General features: G+C 38.5%; 2 protein-coding genes across 2 annotated transcripts; both read left to right on the forward strand.

The window, feature by feature from the left end:
• The first annotated feature begins 1,391 nt into the window (after positions 1 to 1,391).
• Positions 1,392 to 7,821, forward strand: LOC115737023 (GATA transcription factor 26-like). Its single transcript, XM_030668966.2, has 8 exons — positions 1,392 to 2,023; positions 3,640 to 4,011; positions 4,599 to 5,037; positions 5,363 to 5,435; positions 5,848 to 5,951; positions 6,226 to 6,412; positions 6,501 to 6,612; positions 7,088 to 7,821. Exons 1-8 carry the CDS (start codon positions 1,984 to 1,986, stop codon positions 7,396 to 7,398), a joined length of 1,638 nt encoding a protein of 545 aa, XP_030524826.1. The 5' UTR covers positions 1,392 to 1,983; the 3' UTR covers positions 7,399 to 7,821.
• Positions 7,822 to 9,624: 1,803 nt separating this feature from the next.
• LOC115737042 (ankyrin repeat-containing protein BDA1-like) lies at positions 9,625 to 11,261 on the forward strand. The gene is made up of 2 exons (XM_030668995.2): positions 9,625 to 10,221; positions 10,307 to 11,261. The coding sequence occupies exons 1-2, from the start codon at positions 9,637 to 9,639 to the stop codon at positions 11,078 to 11,080; spliced, it is 1,359 nt and encodes a 452-aa protein (XP_030524855.1). The 5' UTR covers positions 9,625 to 9,636; the 3' UTR covers positions 11,081 to 11,261.
• Positions 11,262 to 17,394: the final 6,133 nt, after the last annotated feature.

Consider the following 17,394-nt stretch of genomic DNA (forward strand, 5'->3'; position numbering starts at 1 on the left):
TTTTTTGCCCTTGTCGAGGGGGTCAATGGTCTTATGGTGAAACAAGGAACTGAAAGTTACCCCCATGTTGACCTCCCTAGTAAAAAAAAAAAATTGTTTTCCAGGACTCGGACCAATTGCAAAACTCCAGAGCCCAAAAAAAAAAAAAAAAAGGGAAAAGTATATGGAAAGTCCTAAAATTTGTCATAAAAATACAATACGAAAGTACATTTGAGTCTTAAAACTTTCAAAAAATACAATTAAATCCTAAAATTTGTCATGTTAGTCCAGTCAAATTTTTTCAAAGGTTGCATTTTTTGAAAATCTTAGGACTCGTTTGTACTTTCGTGATAAGTTTTAGGACTTCATTGCACTTTTCGAAAGTCTTAAAACTCGAATGCACTTTCGTGTCAAGTTTTAGGACTTGATTGAATTTTTTGAAAATTTTAGGACTCATTTATACTTACATGACAAGTTTTAGGACTTCCACCGTGTTGGGCAACCTCGAGAGGGGGGACGCGTGTCACCAGATAAGAGTCAAAGTCAAGGGATGCCCGCTAAATGTTTTTGTGACGGCATCCCCAATCTCCATCCCATTGAAAATCCAGAAGTTTAAATTCCATCTGGGGGTGCGCTAGCCTAGCGTTCCCTTTTTGGGCTTTAGCTTTTTAATTTTCTCAGTGAGCTCTGATAAGGTCACGGCCCCCGTGAGAAGTTTCCGAGTCACAGTCCTCTTGATCGCCCTTGATTTGGCCCCCCCCGATCCCGTCCTGGGTCACGACCCGAACCCGTACTTTTGATTGGGCCTTGCGACCCACGGGTGGACATGTGATATCATGGGATGGCGACATTTGGGCTGGCTGGCTGGCTGGCTGGGTCTTCGAGACCGACCAGCCATAGTGAAATTCATCAACATCATGTCATCACATTCACCTACACGTAGGATAAATTGTAAGAAGCTAAGACAAGGGATTTTCCTTACTAAGAAATTCTTAATTCTTTTCTTTTTTTTTGTGGGGAGATTTATTTAAGGAAGAATCCAAACAAGACTGTCCTTGTTTCTTCCTCCTTTTCTTTGGTTGGTCTCTGCCCCGTAGCTTTCCTTTCTTCTCTCCCTAATAAGTGCCTCCTCCTTTTTTTTTTTTTAACTTCAAGAAATCTCAAAAAATAATGAAAAATGATTAAAAAAAAATTCCAAAAATAAGATCCCTCTTATTTGAAAATTCTTCTTGTTGTTGTGATAAACTTATTTATCTAAGCTGGGGCAAGAAAAGTCTGTAGTCAACAGGACATGTCCAATAATATTCTTTTAATTTTTTTTATTTTTTATTTTTAAGTTTGTCAAATTTTTTAAATCTATTCAGTGACATCAAAATAGAAGGAGGAAAGATTAAAATTGAAAAAAGCAGAGGGGAAGCTGAACACTTTTTTTTTTTTTTTTTTTTTCTCTCTTTTGCTTTTCATATGCAACCCCCTCAACAAAGGAGGTCACATTCATATACACAGGCAAAAACACTTCCTCTTCCTCTTCCTCTTCCTTCATTTCAACCTTCCCCTTTTTCCTCAGGCCATTTGGTAGATTCTTCCTAATGGTGTTTTCTCTTTTCCATTGGATTGTACAGACTCACAGCTGAATTACCCATCTCCGTCTCTCTAGTTCTTGTTGATTTCTTCTTGTTGTCCGCTAATTTTCTGGGTTTTCATTGGACTAAAAGACATTAAAACACTCTTCTGGGCTTGTGAGTTCTGCTCTCTTCTGCAGAAGTTCTTCTGGGTTTTTTTTTTTTTTTTTCCAAGGCGACGCTTGCTGTGCCCAGTAGCATCTCTGTCATCAAAGGCTTGAACAACATCATTTGTATATATATTCTTGTTTTTTTCACAAATTTGGAACTTTTTGAACCTTTTCTGAATAAATTTTGCCTTCCCACCTTTATTTCCTCTCTCTCAATTTTGCTTGAACCCTTTTTTTTTTGGCACTTTGTGGGGGAAAAAAATAAAAAGAACATGGGCAAGCAAGGGCCTTGCTACCATTGTGGAGTTACCAGTGAGTTTTTGTTTCTCCAATGATTCTTATAGTTTTGTGCTTATAATTTCAGAAATGATTGAGTGGGTTCTCGTTCCTTTCTTTTTGCTTCCTTCAATATTTGTTGAAATTTATGCTTACCATGGATTAGATGAATAATTCTAACATAATTCAATCAAAGAGAGGAAGAAAGAGATTACATGGAAATTGCAAACACGAATTGCTATAGTATGTAGCATGGTGTCTGTATTTGGCTTGAGAATCCGAGGTGCATTTTTGATACTGAACTGGGTTGAGTTGGAAATTCCCAATGAATTGAAGGGCCTTTTTTGGGTCTGCTCATTCATTACTTGAACCTTGCACTTCCCTTTGCAGTGTGACTGAGTGGAGCGCGCCTTTTGACTCTGGCTTGTTGCTAACGTCACCCCTGCAAATTATGTCTGGAGTCTTGTTAAATGATGGGCTGTTGCATCGTTCTTGTTGATTTGTAGCTCCCCAACCCTGTGAATTTGTGCTGAATCTATGCAGTTGAAAATGTCGGCAGACGTCAATGATTCAATCAGGAAAGAATGTGCTAAAAGGGCAGCTTTGTTTCACAGCTTCTGCTTAGAGTTTGGTAACTAACACTCGGCAAACTTCTGTATAATGAGCCACATTCTCCGATTAATTGTCACCAAGTCATACCGTTCCGAAATTAGACTGCAAACGCCCTGCATCCAATTAACCTCGGTGATTTCAAATTGCTTCAGATGCTGAACTGATCGGGCAGGGTTTTGGCTCTCAGTCTGCAGTTTGATTGTGTGAAATGCTCTGACCATCGAGAACCAGTTCATGCTACCTCCTTAACACTCGTTCAAACCTTACTATGTTGATGAATATGATTTTCATCTGTATTCCGGCACTTGAGTACTTACTTTGCATATTGAACTGATCATTAAAGTTAGAAATTACCTGGTCTGCAATCCATTTTTCTACTCTCAGTAGCAATGGCAAGCATGCAAAGACCTGTGTCCTTCTCCATCCTATGTATTTCTTGTTGGCACTTTGAAGTTCTGATCATGATGAGATTTCAGGAGTTGCTTTCTCACTGTTGAACCTCCAAACTTAACCTTTTCTGCGGAGTCCTTCACGCTGTGCTTGACACAAAAGTCACTTGATAGATGATGATACTTATGTAATAAGACGTTCGTTTGACATGAAACCGCATGTTTCATCTGGATTATCAAATGCACTGTGGGGTTTCTCTTGTACTTGTCACACTGTCTAGCATGCTGATATCATCAGCTGTAGTTAATTGACTTCTGGTGCTAAACAAGAAACATGGATGAAGAATTTGATGCTAATTGAGACATATCTCTCAACTACTGTTGAAATGCAATCTGCTGAACTGTTGACACAATGCTATGTGAAATTTATTTCTTTCTTTTCCGTAGTAAGCTTGAAATTAGGATTTTATCTCTTCGGAGCTTTCCATAACCCAACATCGAGCTCATGACAGTTCTATCTGGACTCATGACATCCGAAGTTACCACTCTTAGCACCTCTTTTCTCTCTGTTCTCTACTGCAGTTGATTTATTCATGATTTGCATCTGTATGTCTTTTGCTTGTGGTTGGTAATTCTTGAACATTGCATCAGGCACCCCTCTTTGGCGCAATGGCCCTCCTGAGAAGCCAGTGCTGTGCAATGCATGTGGGTCTCGATGGAGGACAAAGGGAACACTGGCTAACTATACCCCTTTGCATGCACGGGCAGAACCTGGCGATTATGAGGATCATAGATTTGGCAGAGGGAAAAACATAACCATAAACATAAACAAGAACAAGGAAGTAAAAGTTCCCAAGAGAAAGCAGAATATAGACGATGTGGTTTTTGGAGGGATTGCGTCTGATTACAATCAAGGCTACCAGAAGTTTATAGATGAAGATACAAGTAATAGATCCAGCTCTGGCTCAGCTATATCCAACTCTGATGCACAGTTTGGCAGTGCAGATGCTAGTGATTTGACAGGTTGGACATCAATTGCCTATTTATTGATGTATGTTTTTCTTGTACTTCAAAACAAGAGAAATTTTTCTTCATCCTTCTGAAGAATCAAGCAGAGATGGACAAGATGGCACTTATGGTTATGGCGTGTGGTCCAAATGAGTCATTGGCAAGGGAGTTTTCTAGTCTTGTACTCAGGAGGAAGAGTAAAGAAATGTTGCCCAATATAATAATTGAGAAATAGCAAATACTATTCTTTTACATTTGAAAGATGTAAGATGGTTTATGAAGATGGAAAATGAAAACTGATAGACTAGTGTGCCTAAATCTGTTCGTACATTTGATTTTCAATAATTAAAGAAACTTCTTGAGTGCTTACACAAACCAGAGTTGTTTTTCTTTGCAAGAAGGGTGAGTGTATTCTCTACTGCAATTTTGCAGAGTACACGGTTTGTCATGAGTTTATTTTCTTTTTATCAGTGAGAAATCTCACGGGGAACTGCCTTCATTTTGGCAGAGAATATGTGGGTAGCTCCCTACTGCTAATTTTATATGGTAATGTTACTCCTTCTTTGTTGCTAATTTTTCCCCTCCTTTTGTTGCTTTGACAGGTCCATCTCAATCAGTTGTGTGGGAATCAATGGTGCCTTCCCGGAAGAGGACGTGCGTGAATCGTCTGAAACCTTCTCCAGTCGAGAAACTTACAAGGGACTTGCACACAATATTGCATGAACAACAATCTTCATGCTTATCTGGTTCCTCAGAAGAGGATTTGCTTTTAGAGAGTGAAATGCCAATGGGCTCTGTTGAGATAGGACATGGAACTGTTCTCATCAGACATCCAAGTGCAATAGCTCGAGATGAGGAGTCTGAAGCAAGCTCTCTCTCAGTTGATCGCAAGCATCATAAGACAAGTGAGGCCTATTCTCATCCTGTGTCTATCCCTCTATATAACAATGCAAGAATGGTGAGTTTTCCAAGTGCAAAACCTGGAATGGAGAAGAGCAAAAGCTCTAGTGGACAAGGAATGAGAGTAGAACATCTTAGAAGGTAACTCTTCTTGGTAGTAGTGAAATTGCACTGAATATTGGTATATAACAATTACATGATATCTCAATTAAAGATCTGAATATCGGGGCTACAGGCATCCCCATTTAGAGAGAGGCCTAGGCATAGCTCAATGGCATGTTCGAATGGGACCATTTTGTGATCAGTGCTTTCTTTCCATGAAGAATGTGCGTTTTGTTCACTGTGGATTAAGTCAATCCGTTGAAACAAAAAGTTGCTGCTGTTTGCAGTAGAACTTTGCTCTCCTAGTGCAAGACAGATGGTCAATACGGCCCTTCTCTAATATCTCAATTATCGGTAATTGCAGGGACATATCTCAGCACGAGAAACTGCAGGGTCTCGGGAATTATAATTCGCCACTAAGTTACATAGATTTGAAAGTAAGTTGACTTACTTCCTTTAATCTTTCCATAGAAGTGTAGCTTGAACAAATTGATATTGCTCAAGTACCTATTGCGATGATATAAGCATCCTAAGTTCATTCATAGGGACATGTTTTGGTTGTCACGTTTCATATGCTTCCCAAATCCGTGCATTTACTCAGAGAATTTTTGCAAATAGAGCAGCTTAGAGGATGAACTTTCTAGTTGTTGAAAAATCAAAAGTTTGTCTTTTTTAACTCAAATGCTTTTCGATTCACTGATTCATGTCAATTCCATGCGTGATTTACAAGATTTGCTCTTAGCTCAAGTTGTTTCTGATTCTCAGACATTTGTTCTTCCCCCCTGTCCAGCATTGGTTTGCTCAATATTGTAATGGCCCCTCATTTTCTATTTCTTACAATTTGTGTAGGAAGTGCTAAATTTTGAGGAGTTCGCAAGACACTTGAACGATGATGAGCGACGACAACTTCTAAAGTACTTACCTTCTGTCGATACCAGCCAACTCCCTGACAGGTTGTTCTCCTTGTCACCCATTTCTTCATGTGGTTTGATGGTGGACAGGGCGAAGCATATTTCTCATGAGATGACTAATAAAAATGGATTATATTAGTCCGTCTGTCTATGAGGCAGGCAGTGACTATGGTTTTTGACATCCGCTTGGTTATATGCTTCCCTGGGCAAAATGCCTGGATAAAATTGTTATCAATAGGTTTGATACTCTTAAAAGAGCTGCTTAAATTTTTGGGAGATTATTTAATGCCTTGACATAGAAATTTCTATGGTGCAGCCTTGAGCACTTGTTTGATAGTCCTATCTTCAAGGAGAACTTATCTTCCTTCCAGAAGCTTCTCTCTGAAGGAGTCTTTGATGGCTCCTTTCTGGGGGTAAAAGCCAAAGACTACAAGACTCTGAGAAGGCTTGCACTTTCTAGTTTGCTGAGATGCAAATGGGTGGAGTGCCACCAGCAGCTCCAGGTACGTAAAAAGATTAGCATGGACTTAATTACATGTGAGCATTGACAATCTGCTGCTCCTTTGCTTAGAAGCCAATCATTGGATGCAGGATTGTAAAGATACATCTGGAGAGTCCAGTGTTGGCAGATCTCACGCTGCTTTTGCTAGAAACTTAATGAGCAGCAAGAGAGTACGTGACATCCAAAGTCAGAACTTCCCAGGTGAATCCTTGCGCGTTTTTTCATGGATTGTGTTTTTCTTAATAACTTATCTGTGGGTCATAGTGTACTAAATTTTGAATCATTCAATGTCTATGGATTTTAGGATGGAAACAAGAGAAACCCAATAAGAGCTTTTAAAAGTCAAAGTACCCTAATGATCATAGCGTGCGATCTTACTTTTGCTGTCCTAACGCACGATACCAAAAGTTCTTTAAGGCATAAATTGCTCAATGCTCATCCTAGATAAATCTTGCTTTCAGTTTTCCTACTCTCTTTCATTGAAAGGTAGGAGGAATTGTGTCTGGTAATTGGACTGCTTTTGAACATATTCATGGTTGGAAAAAGAAATCCGGTTATGGCGAAATTGAACTTTCGCCATGCTCTAAGAATTTCAGTTGAACATGTTATGGGGAAGCTTGTGACGATCTTATTGTCCTGTAAAAAATTTAAAAATTTCATGCGTTGTATTTTTCAGAAGCAAATATGATGATGAAGAGTCCAAAAAGGGCGGCTTGGAAGGGTGGCTGTGAAAACAAGGACCTCTTGGAAAGTGATGGCTCTTGCTTCAGTCCAAGAAGCCTCTTTGCCTTGCCTCCTGATAATAGCACTCTAATGCTGGATTCTTTCCCAGTCATAGATGAAAGTAACGATCAGGATCTTCTGGTTGATGTGCCATCTAATGGCTCCTTTGCTCAAGCAGAGCTCCTTCACCCGGCACTGAGTTTTGGCTCCCAACAGGCAAGTACTAGTAGTAGTTCAGGATACCCGAATGCTCTTCGTCCCTGATAATCGTCTTGTCAGGCGTTAGGCTTTAGTTTCTAGGGTTTACTTAGCCATGCCATTGTGCCGAAGCCAAGACAGGTCACTTGCGTGGCTAACTAAGGAAACTTTGTGAATGGGGTTTATAGATGCTCTTCTTAGCTTCAGCTTTTGAACTTGGGATCCTCTTGACATGAGTATAGGTGGGTTGTGGTTTTTTTTTTTTTCAATTTGTATAGGATGACGCACAGGATATAATATAGCTCTTGATGCAGAAGAGATGATGGTCACTCGCAGAGTTCTGTTGCGACTCTTCTGTTTCTTGTCACCTTGGCGCACCTCTGCTTTTCAATATATGGTAAATTATGCCAATTGATGAAAAGAATAAGAAGCCAATGAAGATGATGCTAGTGAGGTAACTTGAAATGAAAACTCTGCTTTTTAGTGGTATAAACACATGTTCCTCACTCAAATTGCCTGTTTTAAGATCTCGTTGAAACAAGATATCTACATGATGAAATGTTAAAAAGGATAAGCTCAAAGTAGTGCCTAATGCATATGGACGGGCGTTGAGCCTAAAGACGATCATGATTTTCTCGCGAGCTAATTCTGCTTCCTAAACTCTCTCCCGTCCACTGCCGAGGGCCAAGATTTGTAAATTTCAGTGGAACTCACATGAGCGCTCGACGACGCACTTTAAAGTCCAAGAAAATGTGCCAAGGCTTAATCCGTCTCCGGGATGAAACATTCACTTCTCGAGTCAGGTTAAGACCAGATACATTACTTCCATGACTCTGTTAAACACCTAATACATAATCATCGGAATCTCACATGACTTCATGACTTGTTTCTTCTTTTGGTAGCTCCTCTAGTATCTGCACAGACATAAGGACTCAAGTGTCAACTCATTGGCATTACCAGTGCTTTGTGCAGCTTGCACTTTGACCCGAGGGAAGCCACAAATCAGACGTATGATAAGAATGGATGCACAACAAGAAGGTTCCTCTTCAAAATCACAAGTATAGAACAACTGATGGAGTCTTAAATTTTCAAGAATGAAAATCACTGTAGAATGAGAGGCCTGGTGGCCAAATTCAAGATGGTGTTGCCTTCATCATCCGTCCAATTCACAGTTCCTCCTTGATTTGCTCTGACACTATCCCTCACGGGGAAATCTTCGCGTTTCATGACTTATGAAACCATTCAAGGCAATTGTGCGAATCAATACCTCCCTGGCACGCAACTTTACAGTATCAAGAAGGTTGATCAGCATGAGAAGCTCGTCCTTTTTCAAGGGTCGAAAGTCGGTATAATTAGCTTCCACAGTATCGAAAGGCAATATCATCAAGCAAACAATGTGAAGGCCTCAATCTTGTTATGCTTAGGCGTCAAGTGGAACGCAGTTTCCTTTCAGGCCGTGGTTTTTGCGGTAGATTGCAGATGGTGCTCGAGCAATAGTTCGATAACATTGGTATCCCAGAATGGCAGCGCAATGGAGCCGTGTTCTCTTCACTTGGCCCTTTAGAAGGCTGTGCTTTTTGTAGGAACCTGGTGTATATGACCACCCTTCTTGATGAAGTCTTGAAAAGAAAGACTGCTCCATAGAAGCCACTGCCTCTGCAAATTGAGCCACTGTGAATGGAATTATAAAGCCTTTAGGATCATGACCATTTGAAAAAATCTCATTCAAACATTCGGTTTGGTAACACTTAGCATCCGGTAAAAAATTTGTCATCTGCCTGATGCTTATGGAAGATTACGTAAGTTCATTTGGACAGTTAAAAGGGAGGAGACAACCACCATCTTCCCACTATCAGATGGCGAAAAAAGAAAGTTTCAAGTGGCAGATAACAATTTCTGATTCTAACATTCTGAAATTGTCAGTAAGAAAAAGAGCAGACAATGAATAATTATCACTCTCCGCGTACATGATTGTGTCCATTCTTATGACTCACGTGTTTGGTCCTCTCTCTATCACTCTTTGTGAGCTTATTCTTGCCTTTGGCCAGAGAAAGCGAAAAAAGGAGAGCGAGTACTGCAGATGGAATGTTTACAAAAGAAGAGAGTAAAAAGTACTAGTCTGTATTTTCAATGAGTTGAGGTTCCAACCATTGTCACATTCGAGTGCCACTTTAGTACATTTAGCACCTAAAGCACGTAAAGTAAAGATGCTAAACTTCCCATTTAAGGCGCAAACTTGCTTCCTTAAGTTGTGACTCTATGTGTTTGATCATCCTTGTCTATCAACTAGAGATTAAAACACAAATGGACAAGAGGCTTCAAGAAGCAATAGTGAATGATGACGTCGATGTGCTGCATACCTTACTTGTCGAAGATCCGAAACTTTTGGAGCGCCAGACCGAGGAGCCGTTCCCCCATACTCCTTTACACGTAGCTGCGGCCACCGGCAAAACCCAGGTCGCCATGGAGCTGGCCACTCTAAGGCCCTCATTTGCTCGAAAGCTGAATCCAGAGGGGTTCAGTCCGCTGCACCTGGCTTTGCAGCATGGGCATTTTCAGACCGCAAGAGCTCTAGTGACCATTGACCCCGAGTTGATCCGCGTCAAAGGGAGAGGGAGGATCACTCCTTTGCATTACGTCGCTGGAAGGGAAGGAGACGAGGAGCTGGAGCTCCTGGCTGACTTCCTTTGCGCTTGCAAGTTGTCCATTGAGGACATAACGAGCCGGTGTCAGACCGTGGTTCACATTGCCGTGAAGAGCCACAATATCAAAGCATTCAGAGTTCTTCTTGGATGGATGAAGCGAGTGTATCTGACAGAGGTCTTGGACTGGAAGGATGAGGATGGCAACACGGTCTTGCATATTGCAGTGTCCACAAATCAGCCTCAGGTTTGCTCCCATTGCTCAACAACAGATGGATTTCTTCTTCGCATGTCACCGTTTTTCAATACGTTCTTCTTCGTACGCCTTGTAGGTCGTCAAGTTGCTTACCGAGGACCGTCCAGTCCTTTTCAAAACCCGCCTCTTCTTGGGTTGCATGTACACGGACCGCCTTGTGAAGGTGAATGCCAAGAACTTCCGCGGCAAGACGGCCCTGGACATCTTCCAGGAGAGTGGCTGCCGCGGAGAAATCAGGGACATGTTAGGAACTGCTAGGACTTCAATCGCCGTATCGCAGTTTTTGAGCGGGAAACTAACTCTCTTTGAGAAATGCAGTAGGTACTTCGGAATCCGGGATGAACCGACTCGCAACATGATCCTGGTGGTGGCCACTTTAATCGCGACCGGCACTTACCAGGCTGCACTTAGTCCTCCCGGAGGTTATTGGCAAGACAACTCTGAGGCCCTCGCCAATTCCACAAGCATAGTTCGGAAACCACATGTGGCCGGAAACATGATCTTGGGTGGCTCCAGGCTCTACTTCTTCACAGTGCTCAACAGTTTAGCCTTTTTCACTTCCATCGGCACTATCTGGGCCACGGCGATCGGGTTACTGCCCGACACCTTCATTGTTTACTTGGCCGTGTTGATTCTCGGCCTAACTTTCTTCGTCTCCATCATCGTCGAATTACCTAAGGCCAACGGTTTTGCAGGGACTCTGATTTGGGCATTTTACGAGATCTTGTTGATTGCAGTGCTGTTGCTCCCGATCCTGGTTTGGTTCAGCCACAAGGTGATTCATAACCGGATGGATTCGACAAAGAGACGTGTCGGCAACTTCCTGGGAGCGGAGCCTCGAAGACACTGAGCATGTATGTAATAACAGGATTTTATCCATATGACTATTGTTGAAAAATCACCGTTGTACTTCTCTTGCTGGTCCGCAAGAATTTGCCTAATCTTCTATTCTTTGGTTAAGCATGTCGGGAATTGCTTCTAAATGCTATGCTTTCGGATGTAATGATTTTCACCCTGCCAACTTATATAAAATTTAGGAAAAATTCCAATTAAGGGCATGAAGTGCTATTATTTTCTCAAATAAGAGCATGAAATGAACTTTTGTTTTAAATAAGGGCCTAAAGTGTCATCATTTTCTCAAATAAAAATTTGAAGCGGACATTATTTCAATTAAAGGCTTGAAGTGGTCATATTAATATTAAAAAAAAGCCCGACCTCATTGGCTGATCAATGGCACTTTCGTACTTCATTTTTTAAGTTTGTTTTCTTCGTTTTTTCCTTTTTCTGTTTTCTTAAAAAATTAAAAAAGCCCGACATTGAAAAAAAGAAATACAGCGGGAGAGCATTTTTTTTTTTAACTTTTACTTTTTTTAAATTTTTATTTAATTTAACTAAAAATTAGGTTAAAATTGTCTTTTGACGAAAATGCCTTTGACTGGTCGGAATATTTAGCCGGTTGACTAGTTGAGGCCCTTATTTGAAATAGCCATGGCCACTTTAGGCCTTTATTTGAAACTATCACGCCACTTTAGGCCTTTAATTGAAACAAGATTCACTTCAAACTCTTATTTAAGAAAATAATGGCACTTCGGGCCCTTATTTGAAAATTTTCCTTAAAATTTACTTGCTTGAATTAGAAATCAGGACTTCTTATATTTTCCCCCTGAATTAGCTAATTTAGCCTTGAGGTTTCCTGGAAGAACTGTTAACATTGGCATATCTCAAGAAGTAAAACAAGGAAGTCGCTTTACTTGATAAGGAAAAGAAGGCACGGTGACCCGTGAAGTACTAGGATTCATCGCATAAGCGTCTACTTTTTAACATGTACACGAGTTGCATCGTGAGCACCGCTCGAATCGATATGTATTTTTCCGCTAGAAATGGATTTAATAGCAATGAGATATGTCTTACCCTCATGCTCGGTGGCCAGGATCCTATCTTATGTTTGGTTTCTATTCTAGACAGGATAAGGGCGGACACAACACGGACATAACTCAAATAAAAAAGTCTCACGTGGGTTGAGATAAAGATGATTATGATTTCTTATGCCTTGGCATTTTTATTTTTCTCAAATATAAACTTTTTTAAATTGGTAACATTTAAATAATGGTCGAAGATATATATATATATATATACACTTCATTTTTTTTATTATAAAAAAGATAATTCAAAGAACAATTTTTTTATTTATTCCTATTTTTATCTATTTATTTGATTTTCTTTCTATTATATATATCTATATTTATTTTTTATTTATATTTAATGAAAATTTTAGGTATACTAGTATTCTAGGAGTATAGTATAATTTATAATTTTTTATTCAAAAGGGAATAAAAAAGAAATGAAAACGAAAAGAAATTAAAGGTAATACAAAATAAGTAATAAAAATGAGGTAGAAGAACTCCCATTTTAAATTAACAAATTCAAACTAGTCAAATACAATCTCCCTTTGTGCATTTTGAGGCTTATATATACTAATATACAGTTTCTACCAAACAATGGACATAATATTATGAAAACTAGGAAAATTATCCAAAAAGTCCTAAACCTATTACCTTTGGCCAATTCAATCCTAAATAAACCTTTCAATTCCGCCAATTAAGTCTTAAATTGTTTGACACTTTACATTTGAGTCTATTTGGTTAATTTTAGCTTGAAATCACTCTTATAGACGTTAGACATCCTACTGGCATGGCTAGTGCCGACGTGGATATTTTTTATAATTTCTCTAAAAAATTTGAGTTTTTTTTGTTATTTTGTTATTATTTCTTTCTTTCTTTCTTTCTTTTTTTTTTTTTGCCAAGCCCGGTGAGGTTTCTTGCCAACCCTCGTTGGTTGCATGCAAGAGTCAGCTGACCTTAGCCCGCCATTGGACGATGGCCGTGAAGCCCTCATTGGGCCTCGTTTATGACTGGTGAGGATTGCTGGACTTGATAGAGAAAAAAAGGAAAAAAATAGAAAAAAAAAGAAAAAGAATTTTTTTAAAAAATATTATTTAAAAAAAATTAAATAGAATAGTCCATGTCAGACCTTTCTGTCCTATATGGCAACACGGGCATCCAAGTCAACGATTTCTGGTTAAAATTGGCCATATTGGTAAAGTGTCAAAAAGTTTAGGACTATATTGGTGAAATTCAAAGGATAAAGACTGAATCAGCTAAAGTGCAATAAGTTTATGACCTTTTAAACAATTTTTTCTAAGAAAATATGCCGTTTTACTACAACAATTCTTCAATTAATGGATATGAAACAACAGAATCCCCAAATTTCATATCATATCCTATTCTATCTAGTCTTATTCAGATCGTAAATCCAAACGACCAAATACCTCTGAAATAGCCTCTTGAATGTACCTCGTGACATTTTATAGCTGCAAGTTTCCTTGAATATAATGTTCTGTTTGATTCGCGAAAAATAAATGATTCAAAAAATATTAAAAAATGATCGCTTGTATCGCATATAAAAATGAATAAATATTTTCTATTTCAATTGTTCACAAAGATATTTAAGCATAAATTATTATCGATTTCTTTGGCTAATTATTTCAAGTGATTATTTTTAAGAAAATATTATCCAACTCATTCTTCTCCCGAAAGACAAATGAAGCCTAATAGATGTGCACTAGTTGGAACTCACTAGATTGACTAGTTCACAGCCACTCTAGGTGGAGCTATAGACTACACGGTAACTATACTCCACTATTCTTTAATTGCTTGTGCATTTCAAAAGTTTGGATCACAAACTTTTCCGTTGACATAAAAATCGAGTTAAGCGTAAATTGGATGAAGAAGTTATAATCATTTAAAGATCAGTCAAATTCGGATAAAAATAATAGTATAGAATATCATATTAAAAAAAATTGGTGGCTTGCTCACCGGCATGAAGACATAAATAAAAAAAGACAAAATATGAACCAAAAAACTTCAATGCAAAACTAATATGTAGCATGCCCGAGGCGCTATTTTCGAAGTCATAAGCATCGAAAAGGCCAAGCTTGCCCAAAAGCCCACATTTGCGCGGTCGTTCTGAAAAGCCTTTCGTCGGAGGAATCCAACACGTAAGAAACCAAATGCGCCATCTTCATGCGTCCTTTGATGGTTGTTGTTCGCATAAGTGATCCTATAAAGTTTGGGAAATCGACTCTAATATGCCATTAATATATTAGTTTTCGTGATATAACCACAAAGCAAGAAAAAAACAAAGAAAGTGAGATATAAACATTTAGGCTAACAGGATCGGAAAATAGAACATGTTCTGTCCTTTGCTTCGATTGCTTTCCAAGCCAAAACGATTATGCAACTTGGCCCTTCAACTTACCCCAACTTCATTAGCTTTGGTTATTTTTGCTTCCCTGGAAAACTCGATGGCAATATTAAAAGTTCGGATCACTACCTTTTCGTTGATATAAAAATCGAGTTCACCAAAAATCAACTATAGTCGAATAGCACTTTTAGGTGAGCTTAGACACTAATTGTCAAAAGTTTGGATCATGAGAAAATTAAGAGAGTTGACTCTTGCTTGTAACACCTCACCCTGCATAAACTCCATGTCCAGGAGTTCTTCATCGATGATCCATTCCTTGTCCTCACGTATTGCAAGGAAGGATCCTAACAAGCCAGCAGGCACATTGTACACGCCGTTGGAAATCATCCCCGCATAAACAAATGTATTTGGTGCAGTTCCCATCCACCAATCGTGGATTTCGTTGCAAATTCCGCTCACATTAGGTGGGCTTAGACATGAATCGTCTACCATGATTCTAGGTATATGCTAACATAAGTTGGACCAATGCTAAAAGTGTCACAATAGATTCACGTTAATACTTTTGTAATTAAAATTAAGAATCAAACTTTACCCACACACAAAAAATTACACCCAAATTTTGACTGTGCAAAATTTTATTTTGCAACGTTCAATTAATGTGATTTTTGTATCTATGGAAATACTTTCATAGTTAAAATTAAGAATGAAACCTTACAAAGAAATTAGACCCGAATTTTAATTGTGAGTATTTTTTTCTTGCAACTTCCATTGATGCTATTTCTGCATCTACGAATGCTTATTATTCAAAATTTTCAAGATAATGTTTCATTGGAGAAAATTTAATTGATTCAATGGTTTTGGGAAATTAACAGTTTTTGCTACTCTCTCCTTTCATTGACTAATACCCCATTATTCTTTAATTGCTTGTGCATTTCAAAGGTTCGGATCTTAAGCTTTCTGTTGATATAAAAATCAAGTTAAAGGTTATTCAGATGAAGAAGTTATAATCGATTGAAGATCAATCAAATTTGGATAAAAATAATACATATTGAATATCATATTAAGAAAAAATGGTGGCTAGCTCACGTGCATGAAGACATAAAAAAAAAGACAATATGAAAAAAAAAATCAATGCAGAACTGATCTGTAGCATGTCCAATAAGCTATTTTCGAAGTCAGACATTGAAAATATGACCAAAAAAAAAAAAAAAAGTCAGACATTGAAAAGACCAAGCTCGCCCAAAGAGCCCACATTCACGTGATCGTTCTGAAAAATGTATTAGTTTTAGAGATATAACCATAAAGCAAGAAAAAAAAAAACAAAGAAATTGAGACGCAAACCTTTAGGCTAACAGTAACCCTAGTTTCATTAGCTTTGGTCATTTTTGCTTCCCTGTAAAACTCGAATGGCACTTTTCAAAAGTTCGGATCATGAGAAAATTATGAGAGTCTCTTGCTCATAACACCTCACCTTGCGCAAATTTTGCGTCAAGGAGTTCTTCATCGATGACCCATTCCTCGTCCTCACATATTGCTAGGAAGGATTCTAACACGTCAATAGGCACATTGCACACGTCAGTAGGCACATTGTATGCGCCGTTGGAAATCATCCCCTCAAAAACAAATACATTCGGTGCAGTTCCCACCTACCAATAGTGAATGTGGTTGCAAATTCCGCTCGCATTATTAATTGCATATGGAGCCCTTCTCGGATCCTTCGCAATGTCATAACCACATATTCGGATCCCTTAACCACTCATCATCATCTATGAGATCTCGCAGAGTGACTGGACTGTTATCTTGGTCAACAAATACATAATTGATATCACAATGCTGTATTGAGAAGTTAATTTCCCAAACAACAACATAATGCACAGTGTGCATCTCAACTCCTAACCTATAGCGATCCCACCGCCCCGCCATGATCAATGTGATGTTGATATAAAAATCGAGTTTACCAAAAATCAACTATAGTTGAATCGCACTTTTAGGTGGGCTTAGACACAAATTGTCAACCATGATTCTAGGTATATACTAACATAAGTTGGACCGATGCTGGTAGTGTCACAATAGCTTCATGTTAATACTTTTGTAATTAATATTAAGAATCAAACTTTACACACACAATATATATACCCAAATTATGCATAATTTTTATCTTGCAACGTTCAATTAACGCAATTTTTACATATACGGAAGTACTTTTATAGTTAAAAGTAAGAATGAAACCTTACAAAGAAATTAGACCCGAATTTTAAGTGTGCATATTTTTTTCTTGTAACTTCCATTGATGCTATTTCTGCATCTACGAATGCTTATTATTCGAACTTTTCAAGAGAATGTTTCAATGGAGAAAATTTAATTTATTCAATGGTTTTGGGAAATTAACAGATTTTTGTACTCTCTCCTTACATTGACAAATACCCCGCTATTCTTTAATTGCTTGTGCAATTCAAAAGTTCGGATCACAAGCTTCCGTTGATATAAAAATCGAGTTAAACATAAATCGGATGAAGGAGTTATAATCGATTAAAAATCGATCAAAGTCGGATAAAAATAATGCATATGGAATATTGGTGGCTAGCTCCCGCCTACACGAACCCATAAAACAAAGACAATATGAAAAAAAAAAAAAAATTCAATGCAGAACTGATCCGTAGCATGTCCAATAAGCTATTTTCGAAGTCATGAGCATCGAAAAGGCCAAGCTCGCTCAAAGAGCCCACATTACATGATCGTTCTGAAAAATGTACTAGTTTTCGTGAAATAACCCTAAAGCAAGAAAAAGAAAAAACAAAGAAATTGAGACCAAACCTTCAGGTTAACAGGGACCCTAGTTTCATTAGCTTTGGTCATTTTTGCTTCCCTGTAAAACTTGAATGGCATTTTCAAAAATTCGGA

This window comes from Rhodamnia argentea, chromosome 9, assembly GCF_020921035.1.
Source record: "Rhodamnia argentea isolate NSW1041297 chromosome 9, ASM2092103v1, whole genome shotgun sequence".
Lineage (NCBI taxonomy): Eukaryota > Viridiplantae > Streptophyta > Magnoliopsida > Myrtales > Myrtaceae > Rhodamnia > Rhodamnia argentea.

Excerpts from the sequence above, each read along its gene's own strand:
- LOC115737023 (XM_030668966.2), top strand. The coding sequence starts at position 1,984 with ATGGGCAAGCAAGGGCCTTGCTACCATTGTGGAGTTACCA. Across the intron at positions 5,038-5,362 it reads AGAGTAGAACATCTTAGAAG|GGACATATCTCAGCACGAGA; the intron begins GTAACTCTTCTT and ends CGGTAATTGCAG. Across the intron at positions 6,413-6,500 it reads AGTGCCACCAGCAGCTCCAG|GATTGTAAAGATACATCTGG; the intron begins GTACGTAAAAAG and ends CATTGGATGCAG.
- LOC115737042 (XM_030668995.2), top strand. The coding sequence starts at position 9,637 with ATGGACAAGAGGCTTCAAGAAGCAATAGTGAATGATGACGTCGATGTG. Across the intron at positions 10,222-10,306 it reads TGTCCACAAATCAGCCTCAG|GTCGTCAAGTTGCTTACCGA; the intron begins GTTTGCTCCCAT and ends TACGCCTTGTAG.